The sequence below is a fragment of the Eleginops maclovinus genome, chromosome 2 (genome assembly GCF_036324505.1).
Source record: "Eleginops maclovinus isolate JMC-PN-2008 ecotype Puerto Natales chromosome 2, JC_Emac_rtc_rv5, whole genome shotgun sequence".
NCBI lineage: Eukaryota > Metazoa > Chordata > Actinopteri > Perciformes > Eleginopidae > Eleginops > Eleginops maclovinus.
Window position 1 is genome coordinate 4,947,237 of NC_086350.1, and position 20,372 is coordinate 4,967,608.

The 20,372-nt window shown below is 39.2% G+C and overlaps 1 protein-coding gene across 1 annotated transcript; it reads right to left on the reverse strand.

Moving 5' to 3' along the window:
• Positions 1 to 7,112: 7,112 nt before the first annotated feature.
• Positions 7,113 to 17,539, reverse strand: alkbh3 (alkB homolog 3, alpha-ketoglutarate dependent dioxygenase). Its single transcript, XM_063912405.1, has 10 exons — positions 17,421 to 17,539; positions 16,750 to 16,835; positions 16,463 to 16,572; positions 16,318 to 16,352; positions 16,139 to 16,186; positions 15,258 to 15,361; positions 12,799 to 12,887; positions 12,169 to 12,378; positions 11,433 to 11,531; positions 7,113 to 8,764 (listed from the first exon to the last, which is right to left on the reverse strand). The coding sequence occupies exons 2-10, from the start codon at positions 16,823 to 16,825 to the stop codon at positions 8,639 to 8,641; spliced, it is 897 nt and encodes a 298-aa protein (XP_063768475.1). The 5' UTR covers positions 16,826 to 16,835; positions 17,421 to 17,539; the 3' UTR covers positions 7,113 to 8,638.
• Positions 17,540 to 20,372: the final 2,833 nt, after the last annotated feature.

A 20,372-nucleotide genomic window follows, 5' to 3' on the forward strand; every position in this document is an offset into this window, starting at 1 on the left:
AACCAAAGTTGGGAAGTTACATAAAATCTCAGGTACAATGTAGATCAAGCAGGACACATATTGTGCAATGATTTGAAGGGCCATTCTCGCTTAAGTGTTTACTGTTTCAGGGGTGCAATGATAGCTGAGTGATTTTCGAAAATGATCAAAACAAATAACAAATCTCGTTAGTGTCCGCTATGAGTCAGGTAAGCCTGTCGAAAAACCGATCAACGATCACAAATCTCTGACTTTGTTCATTTGTTGCCCACGTGCTGTACTGATTTCATGGCTGCCTGCAACTGGTGTAGCCAGGACGAGCTGGAACAAAATAATACTTTGAAAAACAATCAGAGAGTGCAACATTTGTCTTTATATGAACGGTCACGTTTTCTTTCTCCTATTTTTTCGTGAAAGGCACCACAGATTCACACAATCTGGATTGTAAATTGAAGCCTACCAATAAGTGGGATGCTTAGGTTGCATAGTATAATATATATAATGTTTGTATTTGTAAAGCACCTCTTACAATGTGTTGAAAATATATGATTTTGCATTACCTTTTTCTTTCTTGCAGCAGAGGTGCCACTATATCTGTATGACACATGTTTGTATGTGACACTGTGCACTGAAGATCTACCTTAAGGAAATATAAAATGTTGGGCACCTACAGACCACGGTACATAAAGTATAGAGACAACAGTATATGATGCTTGTCCACGGCTAATAATAACAATAATAAATTATATTTGTATAGCACTTTTCAGGAACTCAAAGATGCTTTACAGTGTGAGGGAGGGTGGACAAACAAGGAAGAGCAAAACAAAACAAACAAACAAACAAACCATAATCAAAAAAACTGAAAAACCAAGTTACCTCTATCGGCCTGGCTTGTGTAGCATTAGTTTGGTGGCTTTAAAAAAATACCAACACATTTTTAATAAATACAGAAACATTTAAATTACAATACTACACAATATTGCATCTTTATTCATTGCAGTATGAAGTATTTGACTAATATCAATCTATGGTGTTTGTATAAAGAAAGGCAGCTTTTAGTTCCGTTTGAAAATACACGAGACAGCAACAGAGGTGGCGTTCGTGTAAACCAATAAGCACGTCATTCCCTGGGGTTGGCCTGGTTTCCCTGCTCTCCCTCTGCTGAGGCTGAGTCAGGAAGACGCCACAGGGACGTTATTTATAGACTTGGAGACTGGGAAGGATTCCCATCCCGGGACCACAGTGTCTGTTTACGCTGAACCACCACATGCATCCACGGATAGTCAATTTAGTCTAGTGTCACATACAGAAAATAAAGAAATCTCTGTTGCTATTTGCTTGTATTTTAATTCAGGAAGAGTATACATGTATACAAGCCTTGTTCCTACCTGGATAGTGTGCAGTTTTTTTGATCTAATCACAAATGGACAGCTTTAAGTTAAGGGGTGAATGCATCCGAGTAGCATTGAGGACACAAAGAGATCACATCCCTCGGATCATATTCAGAGGGATCCTTCATAAAAATATTTTTTAAATGTAGTCTGTGCTGCATTTGCCCACATTTCTTTTGCATTGTGTATGCACATATGTCCTGGTTCACATTAAAGGATGTCCTCTTTGTAGGTAGAAGCCAGCGCTCAATCGCTGGAGATCATATTTAGATTTTAGTCAATGCTTAGGACGTGAAGATGTGCAGGTTTTGCTACAAAAGCAACGCATGAAGTCTCTTTTAAATGTGTTTTTAAAAAAAGTATTATTGATTTGTTTTGCAGTTTGTTTGAATTCGTTTCTGCACTATCAATTTTTCCCCGACCCATTAAATGTAAGTGGACAGAAGATTAAGGTCAAACTGGTTTGTCAGGGTAGCTGTTCCTTCATTTTCAGCCAGTCCAACAAAAACAATTTGTCTTTTTCAGGATGGGAAGGCGGTTAGAGGCAATGTGTTCTCTTAACTACAAATTCCTAAAACTGATCATGAGAGAAACAAAGGTCTTGAAAATAATAAATATGAGTCTTCAAGTCTAATTGTGTTTAATGATCCTTTACTAAGAGCGTGCTTTCAGGGGACCCATCGCTGTGCCAAAATTGTCCTGAAATACTCTCCCTGTATCTAGCAATCATAGCACAGTTCAAATGTATAGCTTCTGCATTGTTTTCTGTAGCGTTTCCATATTGGTGGTGCATTAAAATCAGCTGTTATGCATCAGGATGCCACGCTACAATGACGTGAGGTTAGTGTCAGCCGCTAGAAGTCACACAGGAAAGACGTGACCTCACAGGGCAGGAGGCGGATACGCAAATCTGTGGGAGAGACCAACTGTGGTTGAATTTTCCATCAAATCCGAAATTAGAACAAGGCATTTAAATAGAAATATGAAGGACTGACACATAAAAATGCTACCGTTTTCACCGAAAAACGAACAGGAAAGATGAATGTAAAGCTTGTTAGTTTGACCCCAGAACATTCCTGTAAAAAACAAAACAGCAACAACAGATAATCCAAATAGTGGGATTAGATTTATGATGCAAAACATACCTAATGTACAAAATAGGCTATATTTGAAGGTTTTAAAAAGGCAAATATGTTCAAAAGGCTGAGAAGAGGACAGAAGAGGAGTGATGGCTGGAATGGAGGCGGAAGAAGAGCTTGAAACTCCTAACAAACAATGTAATTATCATCAATAACTGGGATGTCTCTAAAGCCCAACAGCAAGTCAAAACATTTAGAGTCAGGACGGACCAGAGAGAGGCTGCTGTACAATGACCTGACTGACAGAACAACTCAACTCAGCAGGATAACGAGAGGAGAAAAGGTGATAGAAGACAGGGATGAAGAGAGGCAGAGGAGGTCGAGTAGGAGGAAGAGGCACAGAGGAGAGTCAACTAAAGTCATGAAGCCCGGTGGAGGGGGGAGGAGAGAGGGGAGCTTGGAGGTTGAAGTGAATCGGTCAACTCGTTCCCAGAGCAGCTTCCCAACAAAACACAGCATGACTTTAACTTCACAAAAGGTTATTAAACACACACACACACACACACACACACACACACACACACACACACACACACACACACACACACACACACACACACACACACACACACACACACACACACACACACACACACACACAGATGTAAAACTAATTACAAGCTTGTAATCTTGCAGTATACATTTGAGTGACTAAAAGACCACTTGTTATTGTTATTGTTGTGTTATTGTTATTGTGTTCAACTTTAACTCTACAAAGGAAGACATGACTTTGCTGCAAAAAACAAACACGATTTATTACTACTCCAACACCTGCAGCTTTTCCACAATGAAACATGACATGACACCTGCAGTGAGTTGAAAACCTTCAGTGGAAAACAAACTCTGGTAATTGCTAATTGCTTTCATAAAGTGGTATAAAAGTTCCCGATTGGGAGAAAGAAAGTGAACATCCCCTAGAGCTGGAACAATACCTGAGAAAGATTTATCAACGTGTTGTTTGAACATCTTTGCCGCGTCCATGTTGTTTCCACATTACGACTTAAAGCTCATGGGAAAAGGCTCATTCAAGGAGTACTTGAATGAGCCTTGGCGGCGGTCGGTGCCTTTTTCATTTGACAGTATGTTCAACAAATTGTACCATATTTAGGAATAGGCTAAATAAGCTGGTGCATTAATTAAGAATCATTATGCCGGTCAATTTGTAGCTAATAATAACATCATGTAACACTGTCATGGTCAGTGGTGGAGGGAATATTTGGATCCTCTCTAAGAAAAATTACATTTTGAGATTAGTGTATTTTTATGCACAGCTTGGTTTCACATAGACATAATTAAAAAGTGTTTAGTTACTGTCCACCGCTCTGCATGCTATATATTCGCGCAGGATTAATTTAAATCAGTCCTTCAGATTGCACACAGCCTAGCTAAAGCCCTGTAGTGAAACATGATCTATCGGTTTACAGTTCACTGTCTGCTGATGTTTGACCACAGACTGGCTGGAGATCAGGCGGCCACAGTAAACTGCGAGGACAGGAATACTCTGGACCGCGGCCTAATCAGGTGTGATCCATACAGTGGCTCCAACAAAAGCCAAAAAGGAGTTAGCAACAACCACAGCTCCCTTAAATCCAAACCCCCGAACAGGTGTCGGGATCTAAACCAGCAAACGGGGGGTTAACGCAAGAATGCAGGCAGCTTGTTAGCTAGCTATCGAGTCACATGCCAAGTTCCTTTCCAGGCAGAGTGGAAAACATCAACAAGACTAAGCTGGGGAAGTGTTGCAGATACAGGAAGACAAGCTCTAATTCTGAATGTGTAGATCATAGGTGTTTTTACATCTTACATATCGGATTTATTGTTTGTTGTTTCAGTAATAATTAATAATAATACACTTTATTTATGTAGCCCAAAGTGGAGTGGAGAAACATCATTAAAAACAAGGTATGAACAAACAGAAAGAGGTATATCATACAACAATAAAACAGGAACAGTGATACAGCTAAAATTACAATTCCCCTAAATTAAAAGCCAAATTAAAAAGATAGGTCTTTAATTTACTTTTATTCCAAAAGAGGTTACTGTTCTTAGATCCGATGGGAGGCAGTTCCACAGTTTGGGGCCATAAAAACTGAAAGCAGCCTCCCCTGGTTTCTTGTAGTGTACTCTAGGAACTTCTCAAAGTAGAACATTGGAGGATCTGAGTTTCCTTGCAGGTTGATAAAATGAGAGACAGTCACTTAGGTAGTTTGGGGCAAAGTTGTTTAAAGCCTTGTAAACCATTAGTAAGACTAAATGTGTGTGAGCATTTTGCAATAAGCATTCTGCAGCATAAATACCAAATTAATTATAGAAATGTGTACAGTTCTAGGGAAAAGTGTAGTGCTCACACTATTTCTATTTGCATTAATGTCACTTTAAAAAAAATGTAAGTAGTAACGCTAGGTAACGCTGTAGGTTATAGGAGATGTTTTACTAACTGCAGTTACCAGCTTGACGCGAAAGATTAGACCAAAAGGTTTCCATAAACGTAAAAATGTAGATTAAATCATAATTTAATATAAATAAACAGCATGATGCAATATAAACACATGTTTTCAATCACTGTGCATCTTCCAGGAGCAATAAACAACCACATTTAAAAGAACATGTCGTTTTATTCGTCCTATTCTCACTTGAATTGTTCTGATTCTGAAACTCCACATCTATCAGAACAACCTGTGAGCAGGTGCACAACCACAAGAAAGCATTTCCCATAAAGGCAAAAACACTGTCTTGATCATAAGGCAATGTCCCGAAACAAATTAAAATGTTCAGCACGGAGCGAATCAGTGGAGTGCCGTTCCCTTTCGGTTCAAAATGTCCCAATCTGTGCCTCAGGAGGCCCCCACATCAAGGAGCCATGGAAAGTCGGGCACAGCATGGCACATTTCTCACCTCCACTGCAACAACAAAGTACTACAACCTGCTGCACACACTGTGGGACGCCCTCATTAACACACACACACACACACACACACACACACACACACACACACACACACACACACACACACACACACACACACACACACACACACACACACACACACACACACACACACACACATTTATGATTCTTATTGAATATCGTGGAAAGACTATGTCGGGCATGTCAGACTTAAGAAGACTGAAGTAAGTCAGGTGATCAGGAAGTAGTAGTCATGGTTACAGTGAGTGCTGCACTGATTGGGTTTTTTTTTTTAAATCGTATGTTACATAACTATCGACTCGACTCCCAATATTAATTGAAATTATTTGATTGACTCAAAAATGATCGTATTTCTTCCGCTAAGCAAAAACGTCACACCAACAGCTGGAACTGCGACAACAACAACAACTTTACGGCAGCACTGATCGAGTTTTTTTTGTAACTGTGCAAGTCTGTTCACAGTTTCTGATCCACTAACAAGTCCTCAAACACTGCAGAGCCCATACCGTGTTCCTGTTAGTGTTTACTTCCTGTCCGTCTTCTTCTGGAGATTTATCTGCCGTCCAGCGCTCCGTATTTATCCTCCTTAACAACGGTCAATATAGTCTTTGACAGCGGTCTGTACTACTGGATTAACAACGTGTCACATGTTCTGAATTGACCAATCAGAATCGAGTATTCAACTATACCATGTAATAAGTGCCGTTAATTGATTATACTTTGAATGTGTCCTGTTTCCAGCCTTCAATGGTCCATGCAAACGTAGATATTGGAATTTTCTGAAGTAAAAATGCAGCCTTGTTGACCAAAAAAAAAGCTTGTAATACTAAGATTGCAAGGGGTTCTAAAGAATTACAGTGTATTTTATTTACAAAGTAATGGATTGTGTCTGCTTATGATATAAGGCTTGTTTTCTACCTGCATATCTCATACAGCCTGAGCAAAAAACGCCTATATTTTGTTCCTGTTTATTGAAAGTGGAACATGGGCCAAAAACTCATTTTTATTTTGCCATGGATGTGTACCTACTTTATTCTAGTATAACAAATGTGTGCTTTTGTTCTACAGTATGTACAAATATGTGAGCTTATTCTGTGTTATTGCATGCCTTTTTTTACCTGCCACTTTTGCTGTCACAAATGTAATTTCCCCGCTGTGGGACGAATAAAGGATTTCTGATTCTGATAATAACATAGAAGATATCACCCAGACCCTCAATCATCATCCTCAATGACCAAAACAGAAAAGTTAACTATCCGCAAAAGTGACGCTCAAGCAAAAACGATGGACATACACATTATGTCAGTATATTAGTTCATCCTAACACTGTGAGCAAATATTTCGGATCTGTGGGACATGATATATTTAAAAACAACATAATAATCAAGCACTGTTTTTCATGAAACAACCTAATCACACCCTGTGGTTAAAGTGAAAACAAGAGTTGTGTAATCTACTAAAGAGCTTTTCACTGACCCCTGTATTTTGCAAACATTATGCTGAAATTGCAGTACATATCCTTGACAACTTCCTTTCATAACACAACATGTTGCTTAAACTCCTCATACTGAATGCAGTTACAGCGGGGTTTAAATTCCACTTTATGTATTTAACAATGCATGTTTAACTAACAAATATCAATTTTTTGGAATAAAGGACACAATAGAAGAGAAGTCAGAGAAGTAATTGTTTATTTCCAAACAGCAGGAACCAATAACAAGGAGGTGCATTTATTCAGTGTTGCAAAACAAACAGAATCTCCCATCATGCGGGCGGTTAAAGCAACACCCCCTTAAACATGTCTTAAATTCCCATAACAATGTCCTATACGAAAGGAACTTAATTAGCTTTCTCTATTAAAAATAACTTAGAATCTCCACCAAAATGACAACAGTTATTTAACGCTTGAACAAAATCCACATTGCAGGAAACAAAAAGCCTAAAATCATGGTTTCTTTCCGAAACGCTTTACATTTGAATTGTGTTGGTGTCTTTCCAAAGAACACTAGTCTTTCCCGTGAGTTTATCATGTTTACTTCAGGTTGTTAAAACCCCTTTATAGCTGTGGGATTCTTCGGTGCTTTTACCACAGTAGTTAACATGTCAGCCTGAATCTGAGTCTGTTTGATGTCTCCAGGTTGATGGGAGTTTATGCGAAGCCTTCTTGAACAGTCGTACATTATTGTAGGCATATTTTTTGAAGTGCTTATCAGTTGTTTCAGGTACACTGCTGTCTTTAAGTAAACATTTCATACACAATAGTTTGCCTTTACTGTTATAAAGTCATATTATATTCTGTATATTGTGTTCTCTATAACATTTAGCATCCTTTTCCTCTTCCTGCAGCATATATAACTTGTTGTATTGTCATATTTGTGTATTTTAAATGATCCAATACAATTTTAAACTTAAATATATGTTGCTATCCAGTTGAAAATGCATGCCTGTTTTGCCACATAACTCATACCTTTGTGCAAAAGCTATCTCAAAAAACTTGGGTTACCACATTTTAGAGAACTTGAATTAATGTGCTTCTTTAAAATATACACGAGAGGTTTTTTGAATGACCTAATTGACAATTAACTAGTTCCAGTCGTGATGGAGTTTTAATTGGCTTAAGTGGCCACTTTACTTGTTCCTTCCCTTTTAATAGCGACCGAGTTCTCCGGCAAAAAGCTCCTGAAGATAAACAGGGCAGGGAATCTTTTTACATTTGAGGTCAACAGTGAAAGGCTGTGCAGTCAGTGGGACACTTTTCTTAAGGGCGAGTCATTAGTCTGGCGAACTGACCAAAGATTTTATCAAAGTAATTTTACGGAAACAACCGTCTGTGCTGAACAAATAAAGTTATATGCAAAGCTAGCATTTCATCCAGCCTGTATACCTTCATTATCACCCACTTTTCTGCTTAGCTTCTCTGAATACGCTCCTATCTGATAGAGAAAACGCTCGTCACGACTGCAGAGTTATTATGGTTCAATTATGCAACCAGTGAATTCAATTGGAGCTGCAAATCCTGTTTAAACTCTTAGTCAGACTGGCAGTAATGTGTTTACAAGACTTGATTCAAGCTTCACACCCGACAACATCTCTCCATCAAACATAAGCTTCAAGTTTTGTAGAAGTGTGTGGATCGGTATTTTAGCAGAATAACTTCTAGATAGTTTCCTCAGCCTTTAGTACAGGACCCTGGGGGGAGTTTACGGTTGTTTGGGTGTGAATCGCAGCTTCGTCCCCGGCCTGTGTCCCTCCGGCTCGGGGAAGATCGTTCTGAAGGTCAGGTTGATGCGTGGCCCTCGGTCGTGGTACTCTTTAGCCACTTGATGCTGGTGGAGACAGATAACAGATGTGCTTTATACTTGTTTGTCAAAAATGTATACATTAAGTTGGTCTTTTATCCAGAACATTTATATAAAAGGAAGGAGGTAGTGGTTTAGCACACTTTTCCATGTCTAATATCTATATTCATCAGTCGCATTTTATTTAAAAAAAGCCCATTGGTACATCACAAGTTACACATTTGTCTGGATATCATCTCTTCTTAAACAACTAAGCTGTTTATAAGAGGTTTATATGGACAGGATTCGCTTTATCTAGCCTTCTAAAACACATAATTTAAAACAAATATTCTCCTAAAGGAAGACAAACATAGCCAACATGTCTCAGCAACACTACTAATCTAACAGTATTTTTAAGGGTCAGCCACATTCAAACATTCAGAGGTAAACTAAAAGTCAATCTTTCCGCAAAAAGTTTTACTTAGAGCATTTAGAATAACTATAGATATATTATTCAAGTTTGAAATACTTGATAATACTCAACACTCACTGTAGAATAAACCTTGATGTCAGATTGTCAGAGCTAATACATCGTATTGGAGAACACCTCGTTCCTCCCATGACATCAGATCCAGTTATTTTGGCTAGCATGCGACTGATACCGATCTTGTTCTCATGGGCTGTTTGCTCTTGTGGACCCAACGTGTGACTAGCTGAAGAATAATGTGTCAGGTCATATGTTTTCTCAGCAGAAAATGAGACCGGTGCAGCAGTCTCATGGATTTCGGTTCAATAGTCATCAAATTAACGTTTCATATCAAAGGATTTGTATGAGACAGAAGAACAGGCTGTACTTTGTTCATCTTTCAAATCTAGATATTGTCTTGATATTGAATGAAGACATTACTCAACTAAAAGCAATACAAATAAATATATATTTTTAGTCACAAACTATATTCTTATCTGGGTAGATAGCACTTATCCAGAGGGACATTTATACATCCCAACATAGATTATAGATAACAAGAATACTAAGATAACCACACACAGATGTCACTATAATAGAGTGTGTGCTAGTGGAGGACATTCACATGACAGGTGATAAGGATTAAAAAGTAAGAAATGTGCAAGAATTAAGACATCTGTGCACACTACACAACATGAACAACAGTAAAACGTGTGAAAACAAGCTGGTGTTATCAGGCAAAAGAGAGACAGATTCAAAAATAGAGAAACCAAGGAAAGAAGATTTTAAGGACTTTCTGAAGCACAGCTCTGCACTTCGTACACAGATCAACTACACACTGTGGAAACCAGACAGCACACACCATTTCTTACATGTGGGGTAAAAGGCACAGACACACATTAAACTAAATTATGAGTTACTATCAACCTTTTGCATTTGATAACCATTTCCCCTTGTGACACACACTCCTCCTTCACCGACATCTCAGAAGGAGGTGAGAGGTTTGCGTTTCCACAACAGTGTCAAAAGACTTTGGAAGAAATAACCCGGCATCCTTTGAACAAATGAAGTACTTCAGCAGGATTGGCGTGTTTAGTTAAATATTTAGCACTCGCATCCAAACCTCTCCAGGAGGTTTTATAAGGCAGAACCAGGGCTGCTGTGTCAGAGGAGGAATTAATGGATGTGATGTTCTTTCTCTGGCAAGATCTTTAAAGGACAGATGAAACCTTTGTTGAGATACTCTGGGAGGTGTCACCATAAAACACCTGTGACCTTCTCCCCGTTTTATTTTAAAGCCCGAACCTCTTTCACTGTCTCTGTAGATTTCCCTCACTTTATTCCCCCCCTTTTTTCATCTTCTCTCTCCTTTTTTTAAAGATACTTTCACAGTATTTGCTTTATTAGCCAATAAGAGCTTGGAAAGCAAGGGAAAAGAGAGCGCTGTTGGCATGAAGCAATGGCCTGCAGGTTGGATATTGAACCTCTCCCAGCTTTCTTGGTGCACCCAAACTGCTTTCAATTTCACTTTCTGGCGTGACCAGCTCAATTTTTCCCACAAGAAATGTATAAAGTAGGTAAAAGTTTTCCTTGTAGTGATTTTTAGTGTGTTATATAGGTTTTTGTTTATGTAAAAGCTGCCTGTTGCTCAGTGCAGGAACAGGAGAGCCTTAAACACGGGCCTACCCTCTCACGTGTGTTAAGTAAATGCACACGCACACACACACACACGCACACACACACACGCACACACACACACACACACACACACACACACAAACACACACACACACAGTGAATGAATGAATGACACACAAACACGTGCAGAGCTGCCGGTCTTGACCTTTCAGGAAGTGTTTACTGTAAATCTCTAAAGTTACAGATGTAGTCTAAATAATTAAATGGGCAAATTCATTCATGGTTAATCCCGAAGTCATTTTTGCTAACATTTTAAACGTTTATCGCCTATTCTGGTGTGTAAGTCCAAAATAAAAGTTCTGCAAAACATTTTGGCTCAATTTAGCCAATTGCATATTTGTGATGTTATTTTTGGACCCTTAAAACCATTTCTTAAATCTTCCCTTAGAGCAGTAAATGGGTTTACAAAAGTGAAAAAAACCCTCAGCAAAACAAGTTACACTCCTTTTAAAGAGGTCTTCTATTTATACCTGATTCTGATCCAACCCTGTGGCTTTTATAAAGAGGCCATTTTGCCTGTACTGGCCCTTGCATTTGATTGGTGGATCCTACCTGCCAATCATCCTGTGTGGCTCCGTCCATGAGCAGGAGCGTCCCGTGACTCAGAGGAACCCGAATCCGCTCCACATAGGTGTAGTCTCCGTTCTCCTCCTAACACATTAAACATAAAGAGCACAAAGCTTATCATAATACACACATGGTAATGCACAAAGGAGGAGCAAAAAGCTTATTTAAAGACCCATTCTGTTAACTCTTCTACATCAGGCCGAAAGAAGCCTGTCTCTTAAGAAGTGTATACTTTAACACTTAAAATAACAGACAGCTTTTAAACACAGGCATATAAATCCTGCGCTGAGTCTAAACACAATACCTGACTCAAGCCTTCCTCTGTGTGCCCAGTTTTTCACTACCTCACATTGGCAGCTGACTTACAGTCTGTAACCCTTGGTCATTTCTTTCCATATTAAAGATTTGAACAGTACTCTTTTTTAAGTAGCATGCAGTGCAAGCAGGAGATGCCCTCTTTGTCTTTGAGCCAAGTCTTACCACCAAACTAACTCAAAAAAAGAGTGTCTGCAGGATTTATAGACCTCTTTAATGAATACTCGCAGTTGGATGAGTAAAACATATGAAACCTTCTAAACAAACAAAACAATTATACAACTAGTGTGAGAGCAGCATAGTAAAAGTGCTCCAAGACGTTCAGTGTTCAGAAGCAAAACAAACCAACAACTGCTTCTTAGTCCTGGTGTAAGAATGGACACCATTGTTCATGCCATCATCTCACCGGTGCAGGCTGCTTGCGGAGGCTGAACACTCGCGTGTCGCCCAGACTGAGGGAGGCGATGGTGGGCTTGTTACCCAGCGAGGCCTCGTCGTCACTGTGCCAGCCGATGCTGTCGTGGCAGTCCCGGTACATGTTACAGAGCAGGGAGTTAAAGCTGCAGCCGCTCGCCTGCTCCACCGCATCGCGCAGCGTCAACAGCAAGGGGTGCCACTGTGAGGGGAAGGAAGAGATGTTTCAGGAGATCATTTGGAAGAAAAGAGTAAAATAATCAAGATAAGACGCAAGCAATAAAAATATAGTTTTTGAATATTTAAAGTGGATAGAAACACATCAAACAAAGTATATCTACAAAAACTATCAGAAAAAAGATGATGAACTAATAATTAATACAGAAGTGGGGAACTGTCTCCCAAAACACAAAGACTGAACCAACTTCTCCATGTTCAAATAACAAATCAAAACCCACCTCTTCAGATCTGCTTTTTCACGTGTGATTAATGTTAAAGATGTTTTCATTCATTTGACCCTGCTTCAGTAAAATATCTTTGAGTACCTTTGATAAATAAAGATATTATCATGTGTGCAGATTGCTTGTTTTGGTGCCTTGGAGGTTTAGAGAGTTTGTCTCACCTGCGTGTTAGCATCCATGGTGGAGCGAGCGTACGTATAGGGCAACTCTCCGAACCAGCAGGTCAGCCTCGGCTCCTCGTACGCCTCACCTGGACCAACACACACAAACAAACACACGAAAATAGCAACTTCAGACCGGTGTCAGGACATCTTTTGCATATAGTTCTCCAAATGTTATCCCATATCACATCATAAAATGCCAAACTGTTCAATACATCTATCCCAAACTGAATTTTTAACACAGCCAGCATCACTTATTCAAATATAAATCAGGAAATATTTTTGCTCTTGGATATAGAGGAAAAAGTCGGAATTCAAAATCTGAATTTTCTGACACATTTGAGTCAGTACTCAAAAGTATCATGGTTGGACATCCAAACCTAGAGGTGATATCTGAAGATTAAAATGGTTGTTATTTTACCAACTGATGAATTTAAAGAAGGCTAAACAGTTGGTACTCATGTTTAAGTCCAACTTCATTGTCATGTGTACGTAAAGACAATGAAATGCTTGTGCTCAGTGGCACTTTCTGACTTACACAAGAGGCATGCATCCTCAGACAGCAGCAAGGGGAAACTACACACCATTTAAAGTAGACAATAAATAACATCAACAAAGTGCAGCCTGTACGGTATGTAAGCATCAAATACTAAGGATGTTTTGGGATTTCTTTTCACAGCATTTGGTGCAATTGTTATGAAGTTGTGCCATGACCTCCCTGCTGTCTTTACAGTCCTCTGAAGCCGTCTGAGATGTGTATGGCAAAGAAATTAAACCTGCACTTTCAGTAGATGACTCACTGATAAAAATCAGAGCGTGATTTTGTCTTTTTTAAATCATTTATTTTATGTTATTGACATTTGTTGACACCCGACAGCCTAAAACACACTGGTAAAATGGTCTTCCTCAAAGCAGCAGCTGTGGCCACTTTCTGTCCAATCCATCTCTATATTGCATCAGTAATTGGGTCAAGGCATTTCTACTTTAAAAAGGAACCATCTGTTTTCATTACTACCTGTTATTTTTGCTGAATGACAACCATAAGTAGGGCAGAAGCTGACACAGTCTGTTCTTAATGTATTCCTTTATGGCATTAACACACGTGTACACTGAATACATTTCCAAAGGTTCAGTTCCTCTCTGTTTGTCTTCCTCAGTTGTTCTTTCTTCCTCTAGGAACACCAAGATCTCTTCCAGGAACCAATTTTCTGCCATTAGTGTATTTTGACCCGGCTCTCTGGTACAGAGCCACCAAAACAAACTGCTCGAAACAGCCATTGCTTTTATGGCACTGAATTATTCAGGGCCACTGGGAGCTAATACCGTGTGCGATCGTTTGTCAATTTTCAAAAGCCGTACTCTTTCCATTACAAGATGCCATCAAGGGGAAGAGATTAGCAAAACTCAATCAAAAGGATCCAATTTAGAGTCGTGAGTAACGGTTGGAAAAACAAAGTCAAGTTTTTTTTTTTTTTAACAAATCAGGATAAGTGACAGAGAGTTAACGGGTGAGGGGGTTAACATCCGTTTTCCACTTCTTCTTTAACCCAAACATCACATGGTCTTTGTTGAGAAAGTCTCAGGAGTGATGGATTGAGATTACACAACTTTATGATCCGTGTTCGGAGATGATCTCGCTCCTTATCATGCTGTAGGAAAACACACGATGCACGAGAGCCAACTGAGTGAGAGAGGACGTCTGATTCGGAGGAAAAGTTTGGCTGCGGCTCAACTATCGCTGTAAATAGTCTCTCTGGGTACAAAGTGAGAGTTATTCTGTACTTTTTAAGGGGATATTACGACTGTTTTGAGAAGGAAAGCCATTGCACAACTTAGACACTTGCAAAGAGTCTGCAGTTTTTGCTTTTGTCATCAATCAAAAACAAGATGTATTGTACTTGCTTGGACAACCAATAATACATCACTGAACAAATCCAGCTGTAAAATAAAAATGTAGAGGGTATGTAGCCTTCTGACCTTCTTGAATACGTCTAAAAATGTCTAGTGGAATAGTTCAAATATTATGCAATAATATCTCAGTATCAATATTGAAATGTTATTACCAAAGAGGTTTATGGCACATATGACACTGAAAATCACCTTTTTTCTCAAAGAATACCCTAATTCTCTTCCGTAGGTGTAGTACGGTTGAATAAAATCATCAGAAATGTGAGTAAAATGACTTCAGGGAGTAAAGACAAATGAGAAAAATAACAAAATGATATCCTATTACTCTACTGGTGCCCCTAGACAAAAAAACAACACATATTACGATATCCAAAATCTAACAGGATCTAATGTTGATCTGTTGCCCAGCACTAAAATAAACTAGAACACACTTGAACCCAATATGACACCAGCTGCAGTGAGGGAACCCTGTTTACTTCCAGGGTGCATCACAGTGACACATTTCCCCCCCCGAGACATTACTCACCCTTATCTCCCCGGTCTGTACCCACCCTGTCTGTAGTTAGTCTTCTGGGACCAGGGCAGCTCTGCCAGCAGCTTACTGAACATCCAGTCCGCCTCCTCTGGGGGAAGAAATCCTGGAAGCAGCCGCAGTCTGGACCGAGAGCAAGACCAAACACACGCGTGTACAAACTGCTCATACTCTAGGAAATGCCTTGTAGGTTTAGGAATGATCAAAAGTCCCTGGTTCGAGTCCTTATATAGAGGTTATCATAGTTATTATTACCTTAGATTAGGTTAGGTCATTTTAGTTTTGACTAAGTGATTTCATTTTAGTTCAGGGTTCAGTTTAGTTAAAGTTAGTTGTCAGTGTGTGCAAGTTATGTTTCAGTCTTTCAGAAAAGTCTAGTTTTTCTACATTTAGGTTTAACGTTGGTTCAGCAGGTTTTTGTTGATTCTACGAGACAAAAGTTTTCTCCTTTTACACTTTTTTTCTCTTACGACATAATAAATCAGGCACAGGCTCAAATAATTGATTACAGATGATTAACTGTGCAGTTTCTATATCCTTGAGTCTTAGTTTCCTTGCGCTTGTTTATCTTTCATTGCTTGGCACTAGATATTTTATTATTGATAATAGCATGAGCCCAATGTCTAAAAACTAAATATACTTCAAGATTCAGTAGGCTTTCTAAGCACATGTTACAACGTATTCAGAAAAAAAACATGTCTCACTTTCATCTGTGGGCAATGAGGCAGGAGGTATGACATTCACAAAGGGCTTTATACACTCTTAAGGGATTACTGCCATCTAGTGGACTTAAAACTCGATCACAGGTTTGTTTTCATCACTGCTTTGGAAAAAGAAAAAAATCACATCATTGTTTATTCCCTATTTATCCATTCATCAATAAAAATACAATGTTCTCACCTGGATACTCCGGAAGGTCCATCGCTGATGTCATGAATACCTGCCTGCCTGTTAAATAAGAAAAGATGAGTGTTAGACAACACACAATGTTCATAGTATACAAGAACAATACAAAGCCCCAAATACCAGGAGAAAAAAGACAAGAGACGCATTTAAAATAAATGAATAAAAATACTTACTCTATCACCTTCTCTGGTGGGACAGCTCTAACTGGCTGTGATGTAGAAAGGACAGAACAGAGACTAAGTTAAAACCCTTTCCAATAGGCAGAAAATGACCAACTTGGCCAAAAATTCAAAGGTGACTTCAGTGTTTGCTGTCTACCATGGTGGGCTGATGAAACTCAAATGTCTTGGGAGTTTTCTGGGGACCACAACCCCACGAAGTAGGAGCTGGGTTTTCATTTTTGGGCTGTTGGTTGATTTGGACTGCAACTAGAAAAAACGAAATATAAGATGTTGGCTCCATATCAGTCGTGTAAATGGACTGAAAATCTAGCATCCATGTCTTGTAGAAGTAAATATATATTGGTATTCTCTTTAGGTCAGGATCAGACAGAGGGAGCCACAAATACTACCAATATAACATATTTACATTAACTCCTAATTTACCCTTTGGTGCAGAGTGTTTTGGAAGTTGTTTGGCCCAGGAGCCCTGGACTCTGGCCCGCTGACGCTTATCTGACATCAAATCACATCTGGGGAGGGACAGACAAGATTTCAGAAACAAATTCTCCATGAACCCGAAATAAGGACACCTCTGCTTCGGTAGATTTCTCCAAAGCAACCCAAACACTTTTATTAACTTTAAACCCAGAGCTTCCCGAGGAAATAAAGGAGTCTTTCTTCTGTCATAAATTATGACAATATATGTTCTTAACTTGATTTATTTTAGGCAGTGTTTTCGTTTTGTAATGCTAACTGAATTGTTTAAGGTAGTGGAACTGTAAAGGTGTATTTGACTTTATTCTGTATTTCACTGCACAAGCTCTGATGTAGTTTTACCGATCTGCTTTTGGTCTTGATAATTAACGTACTGATAATTGCTTTCCTTAAGATGCATTTCAGTGGCATGTTGACAGAACAGACAAAAAACCCATTTATAACTTGACTTAATAGTTAATTCGTGAAGATAAGTGTTAAAGTCTGACTGGTAGGCTCAGAATACACGCTAAGTTAGCTTAACCTGCTCATAGTTATTTAAAAAATACACTTTGTACATTTCAGAATTAAAAACAAATAACAGGTTAACTCATGTTGAACCACGTCTTTAAACTACTTACCAGAAAGGCTGCTAAAACGCAACACTACAGCCTATAAAGAGAAGAGAAACTCCACATGAGCTAGGACGTCAGTTGACAGCAGCCATGGATATGTGTCACAACAAAATAAATCCGACCCGGGACAGAGAGGCGCAGTAAGGTTCCGCCCTACTTCTCCTTTTTTTATTTCATTATGTTGATTGGGAGTAATATGCAATTAATTAAATACGACAACAGAGCCAGGGATTTACCACATTAGACAAAAATAAAATATATATTATAAAACAAGATATTATCACCTTTTTGTTAGTCAACATTTGAAAATAGTTAGAGATATTGCTCAACATATTTTAGGCATAAACAGAATTCGTTTTTGTTTAATGCTTGATTTTACATATATGAATAATTTATTTTAGCCAACAAAAGTATTCAAATATTTTATAAATGACAAATCGGTCTCTCATCCATTTTTTGGTGTGTGTCAAAATAGGTTTTAACGGTTTCTGAATATTTATCACAGAGAAGCAACTTTTGTTTGCCTTTAAATGCAATATCAAGGTAATATATATACAGTGGGGCAAAAAAGTATTTAGTCAGCCAAGTTGTGCAAGTTCTCCCATTTAAAAAGATGAGAGAGGACTGTAATTTTTATCATAGGTAAACCTCAACTATGAGAGACAGAATGAGAAAAAAAAATCCAGAAAATCACATTGTAGGATTTTTAATGAATTTATTTCAAATGATTGTGGAAAATAAGTATTTGGTCAATAACAAAAGTTCATCTCAATACTTTGTTATATACCCTTTGTTGGCAATGACAGAGGTCAAACGTTTTCTGTAAGTCTTCACAAGGTTTTCACACACTGTTGCTGGTATTTTGGCCCATTCCTCCATGCAGATCTCCTCTAAAGCAGTGATGTTTTGGGGCTGTCGCTGGGCAACACAGACTTTCAACTCCCTCCAAAGATTTTCTATGGGGTTGAGATCTGGAGACTGGCTAGGCCACTCCAGGACCTTGAAATGCTTCTTACGAAGCCACTCCTTCGTTGCCCTGGCGGTGTGTTTGGGATCATTGTCATGCTGAAAGACCCAGCCGCGCTTCATCTTCAGTGCCCTTGCTGATGGAAGGAGGTTTTCACTCAAAATCTCACGATACATGGCCCCATTCATTCTTTCCTTTACACGGATCAGTCGTCCTGGTCCCTTTGCAGAAAAACAGCCCCAAAGCATGATGTTTCCACCCCCATGCTTCACAGTAGGTATGGTGTTCTTTGGATGCAACTCTGCATTCTTTCTCCTCCAAACACGACGAGTTGAGTTTTTACCAAAAAGTTCTATTTTGGTTTCTTCTGACCATATGACATTCTCCCAATCCTCTTCTGGATCATCCAAATGCCCTCTAGCAAACTTCAGACGGGCCTGGACATGTACTGGCTTAAGCAGGGGGACACGTCTGGAACTGCAGGATTTAAGTCCCTGGTGGCGTAGTGTGTTACTGATGGTAGCCTCTGTTACTTTGGTCCCAGCTCTCTGCAGGTCATTCACTAGGTCCCCCCGTGTGGTTCTGGGATTTTTGCTCACCGTTCTTGTGATCATTTTGACCCCACGGGGTGAGATCTTGCGTGGAGCCCCAGATCGAGGGAGATTAGCAGTGGTCTTGTATGTCTTCCATTTTCTAATAATTGCTCCCACAGTTGATTTCTTCACACCAAGCTGCTTACCTATTGCAGATTCAGTTTTCCCAGCCTGGTGCAGGTCTACAATTTTGTCTCTGGTCTCCTTAGACAGCTCTTTGGTCTTGGCCATAGTGGAGTTTGGAGTATGACTGTTTGAGGTTGTGGACAGGTGTCTTTTATACTGATAACGAGTTCAAAAAGGTGCCATTAATACAGGTAACGAGTGGAGGACAGAGGAGCCTCTTAAAGAAGAAGTTACAGGTCTGTGAGAGCCAGAAATCTTGCTTGTTTGTAGGTGACCAAATACTTATTTTACCGAGGAATTTACCAATTAATTCTTTAAAAATCCTACAATGTGATTTCCTGGATTGTTTCCCCCATTCTGTCTCTCATAGTTGAGGTATACCTATGATAACAATTACAGGCCTCTCTCATCTTTTTAAATGGGAGAACTTGCACAATTGGTGGCTGACTAAATACTTTTTTGCCCCACTGTATATATATATATGTATTGATGAGGAAGCATTGAGACCTTTCAAAAGATCATTTACAAAAAGGTTTACATTTTTTTGATTTGCCTCTGATGTTAATGTTAATCCATAACCTCCACTGGCTCCCCGTCCACCAACGAATCAACTTCAAAGTCCTCCTCATCACCCACAAAGCCTCAACAACCAGGCCCCCTCCTACCTCACAGACCTGCTGAACCACCACACCCCTCCTATCCATCCCCACCTGCGCCAAGCACCCAACCTGGGGGGACAGAGCCTTCTCCGTCGCTGCCCCCTCTCTCTGGAACTCACTCCCACAACCCATCAGAGACTGCACTGACCTCACCACCTTCAAGAAACTCACAAAAACGTACCTCTTCAAACTGGCTTTTAAGGTGTTTTTGTTGTTGTTGATACTTTGCTCGATTTTAATGCGACTTTTACTTTATTTATTGTTGTCTTTCTGTATTATGTACCTCTGTAAAGTGACTTTGAGAACCTGAAAACTATTAATGTGATCTGATGGAGCAAAAAACAGTACACATCAAATCATAACATGTATATAGTGTCAACACAGCGCCTTAAATCAGACTATAGTGAATAAGTAGTCATACTTTTTGACGATTATACAGTATATATGCATATATGACTTTACTACTAACCTTTTTAAATACATGACGTTCTCACCCCTAGTCTTGTGACACACCTAATCTTCATTTAAAATAGAAAAACTTTTGCTTCCGAGCCGATTACAATATACAGCAACCTCACAATCTTAGATATAAAGGAAAACAAATACATAACCC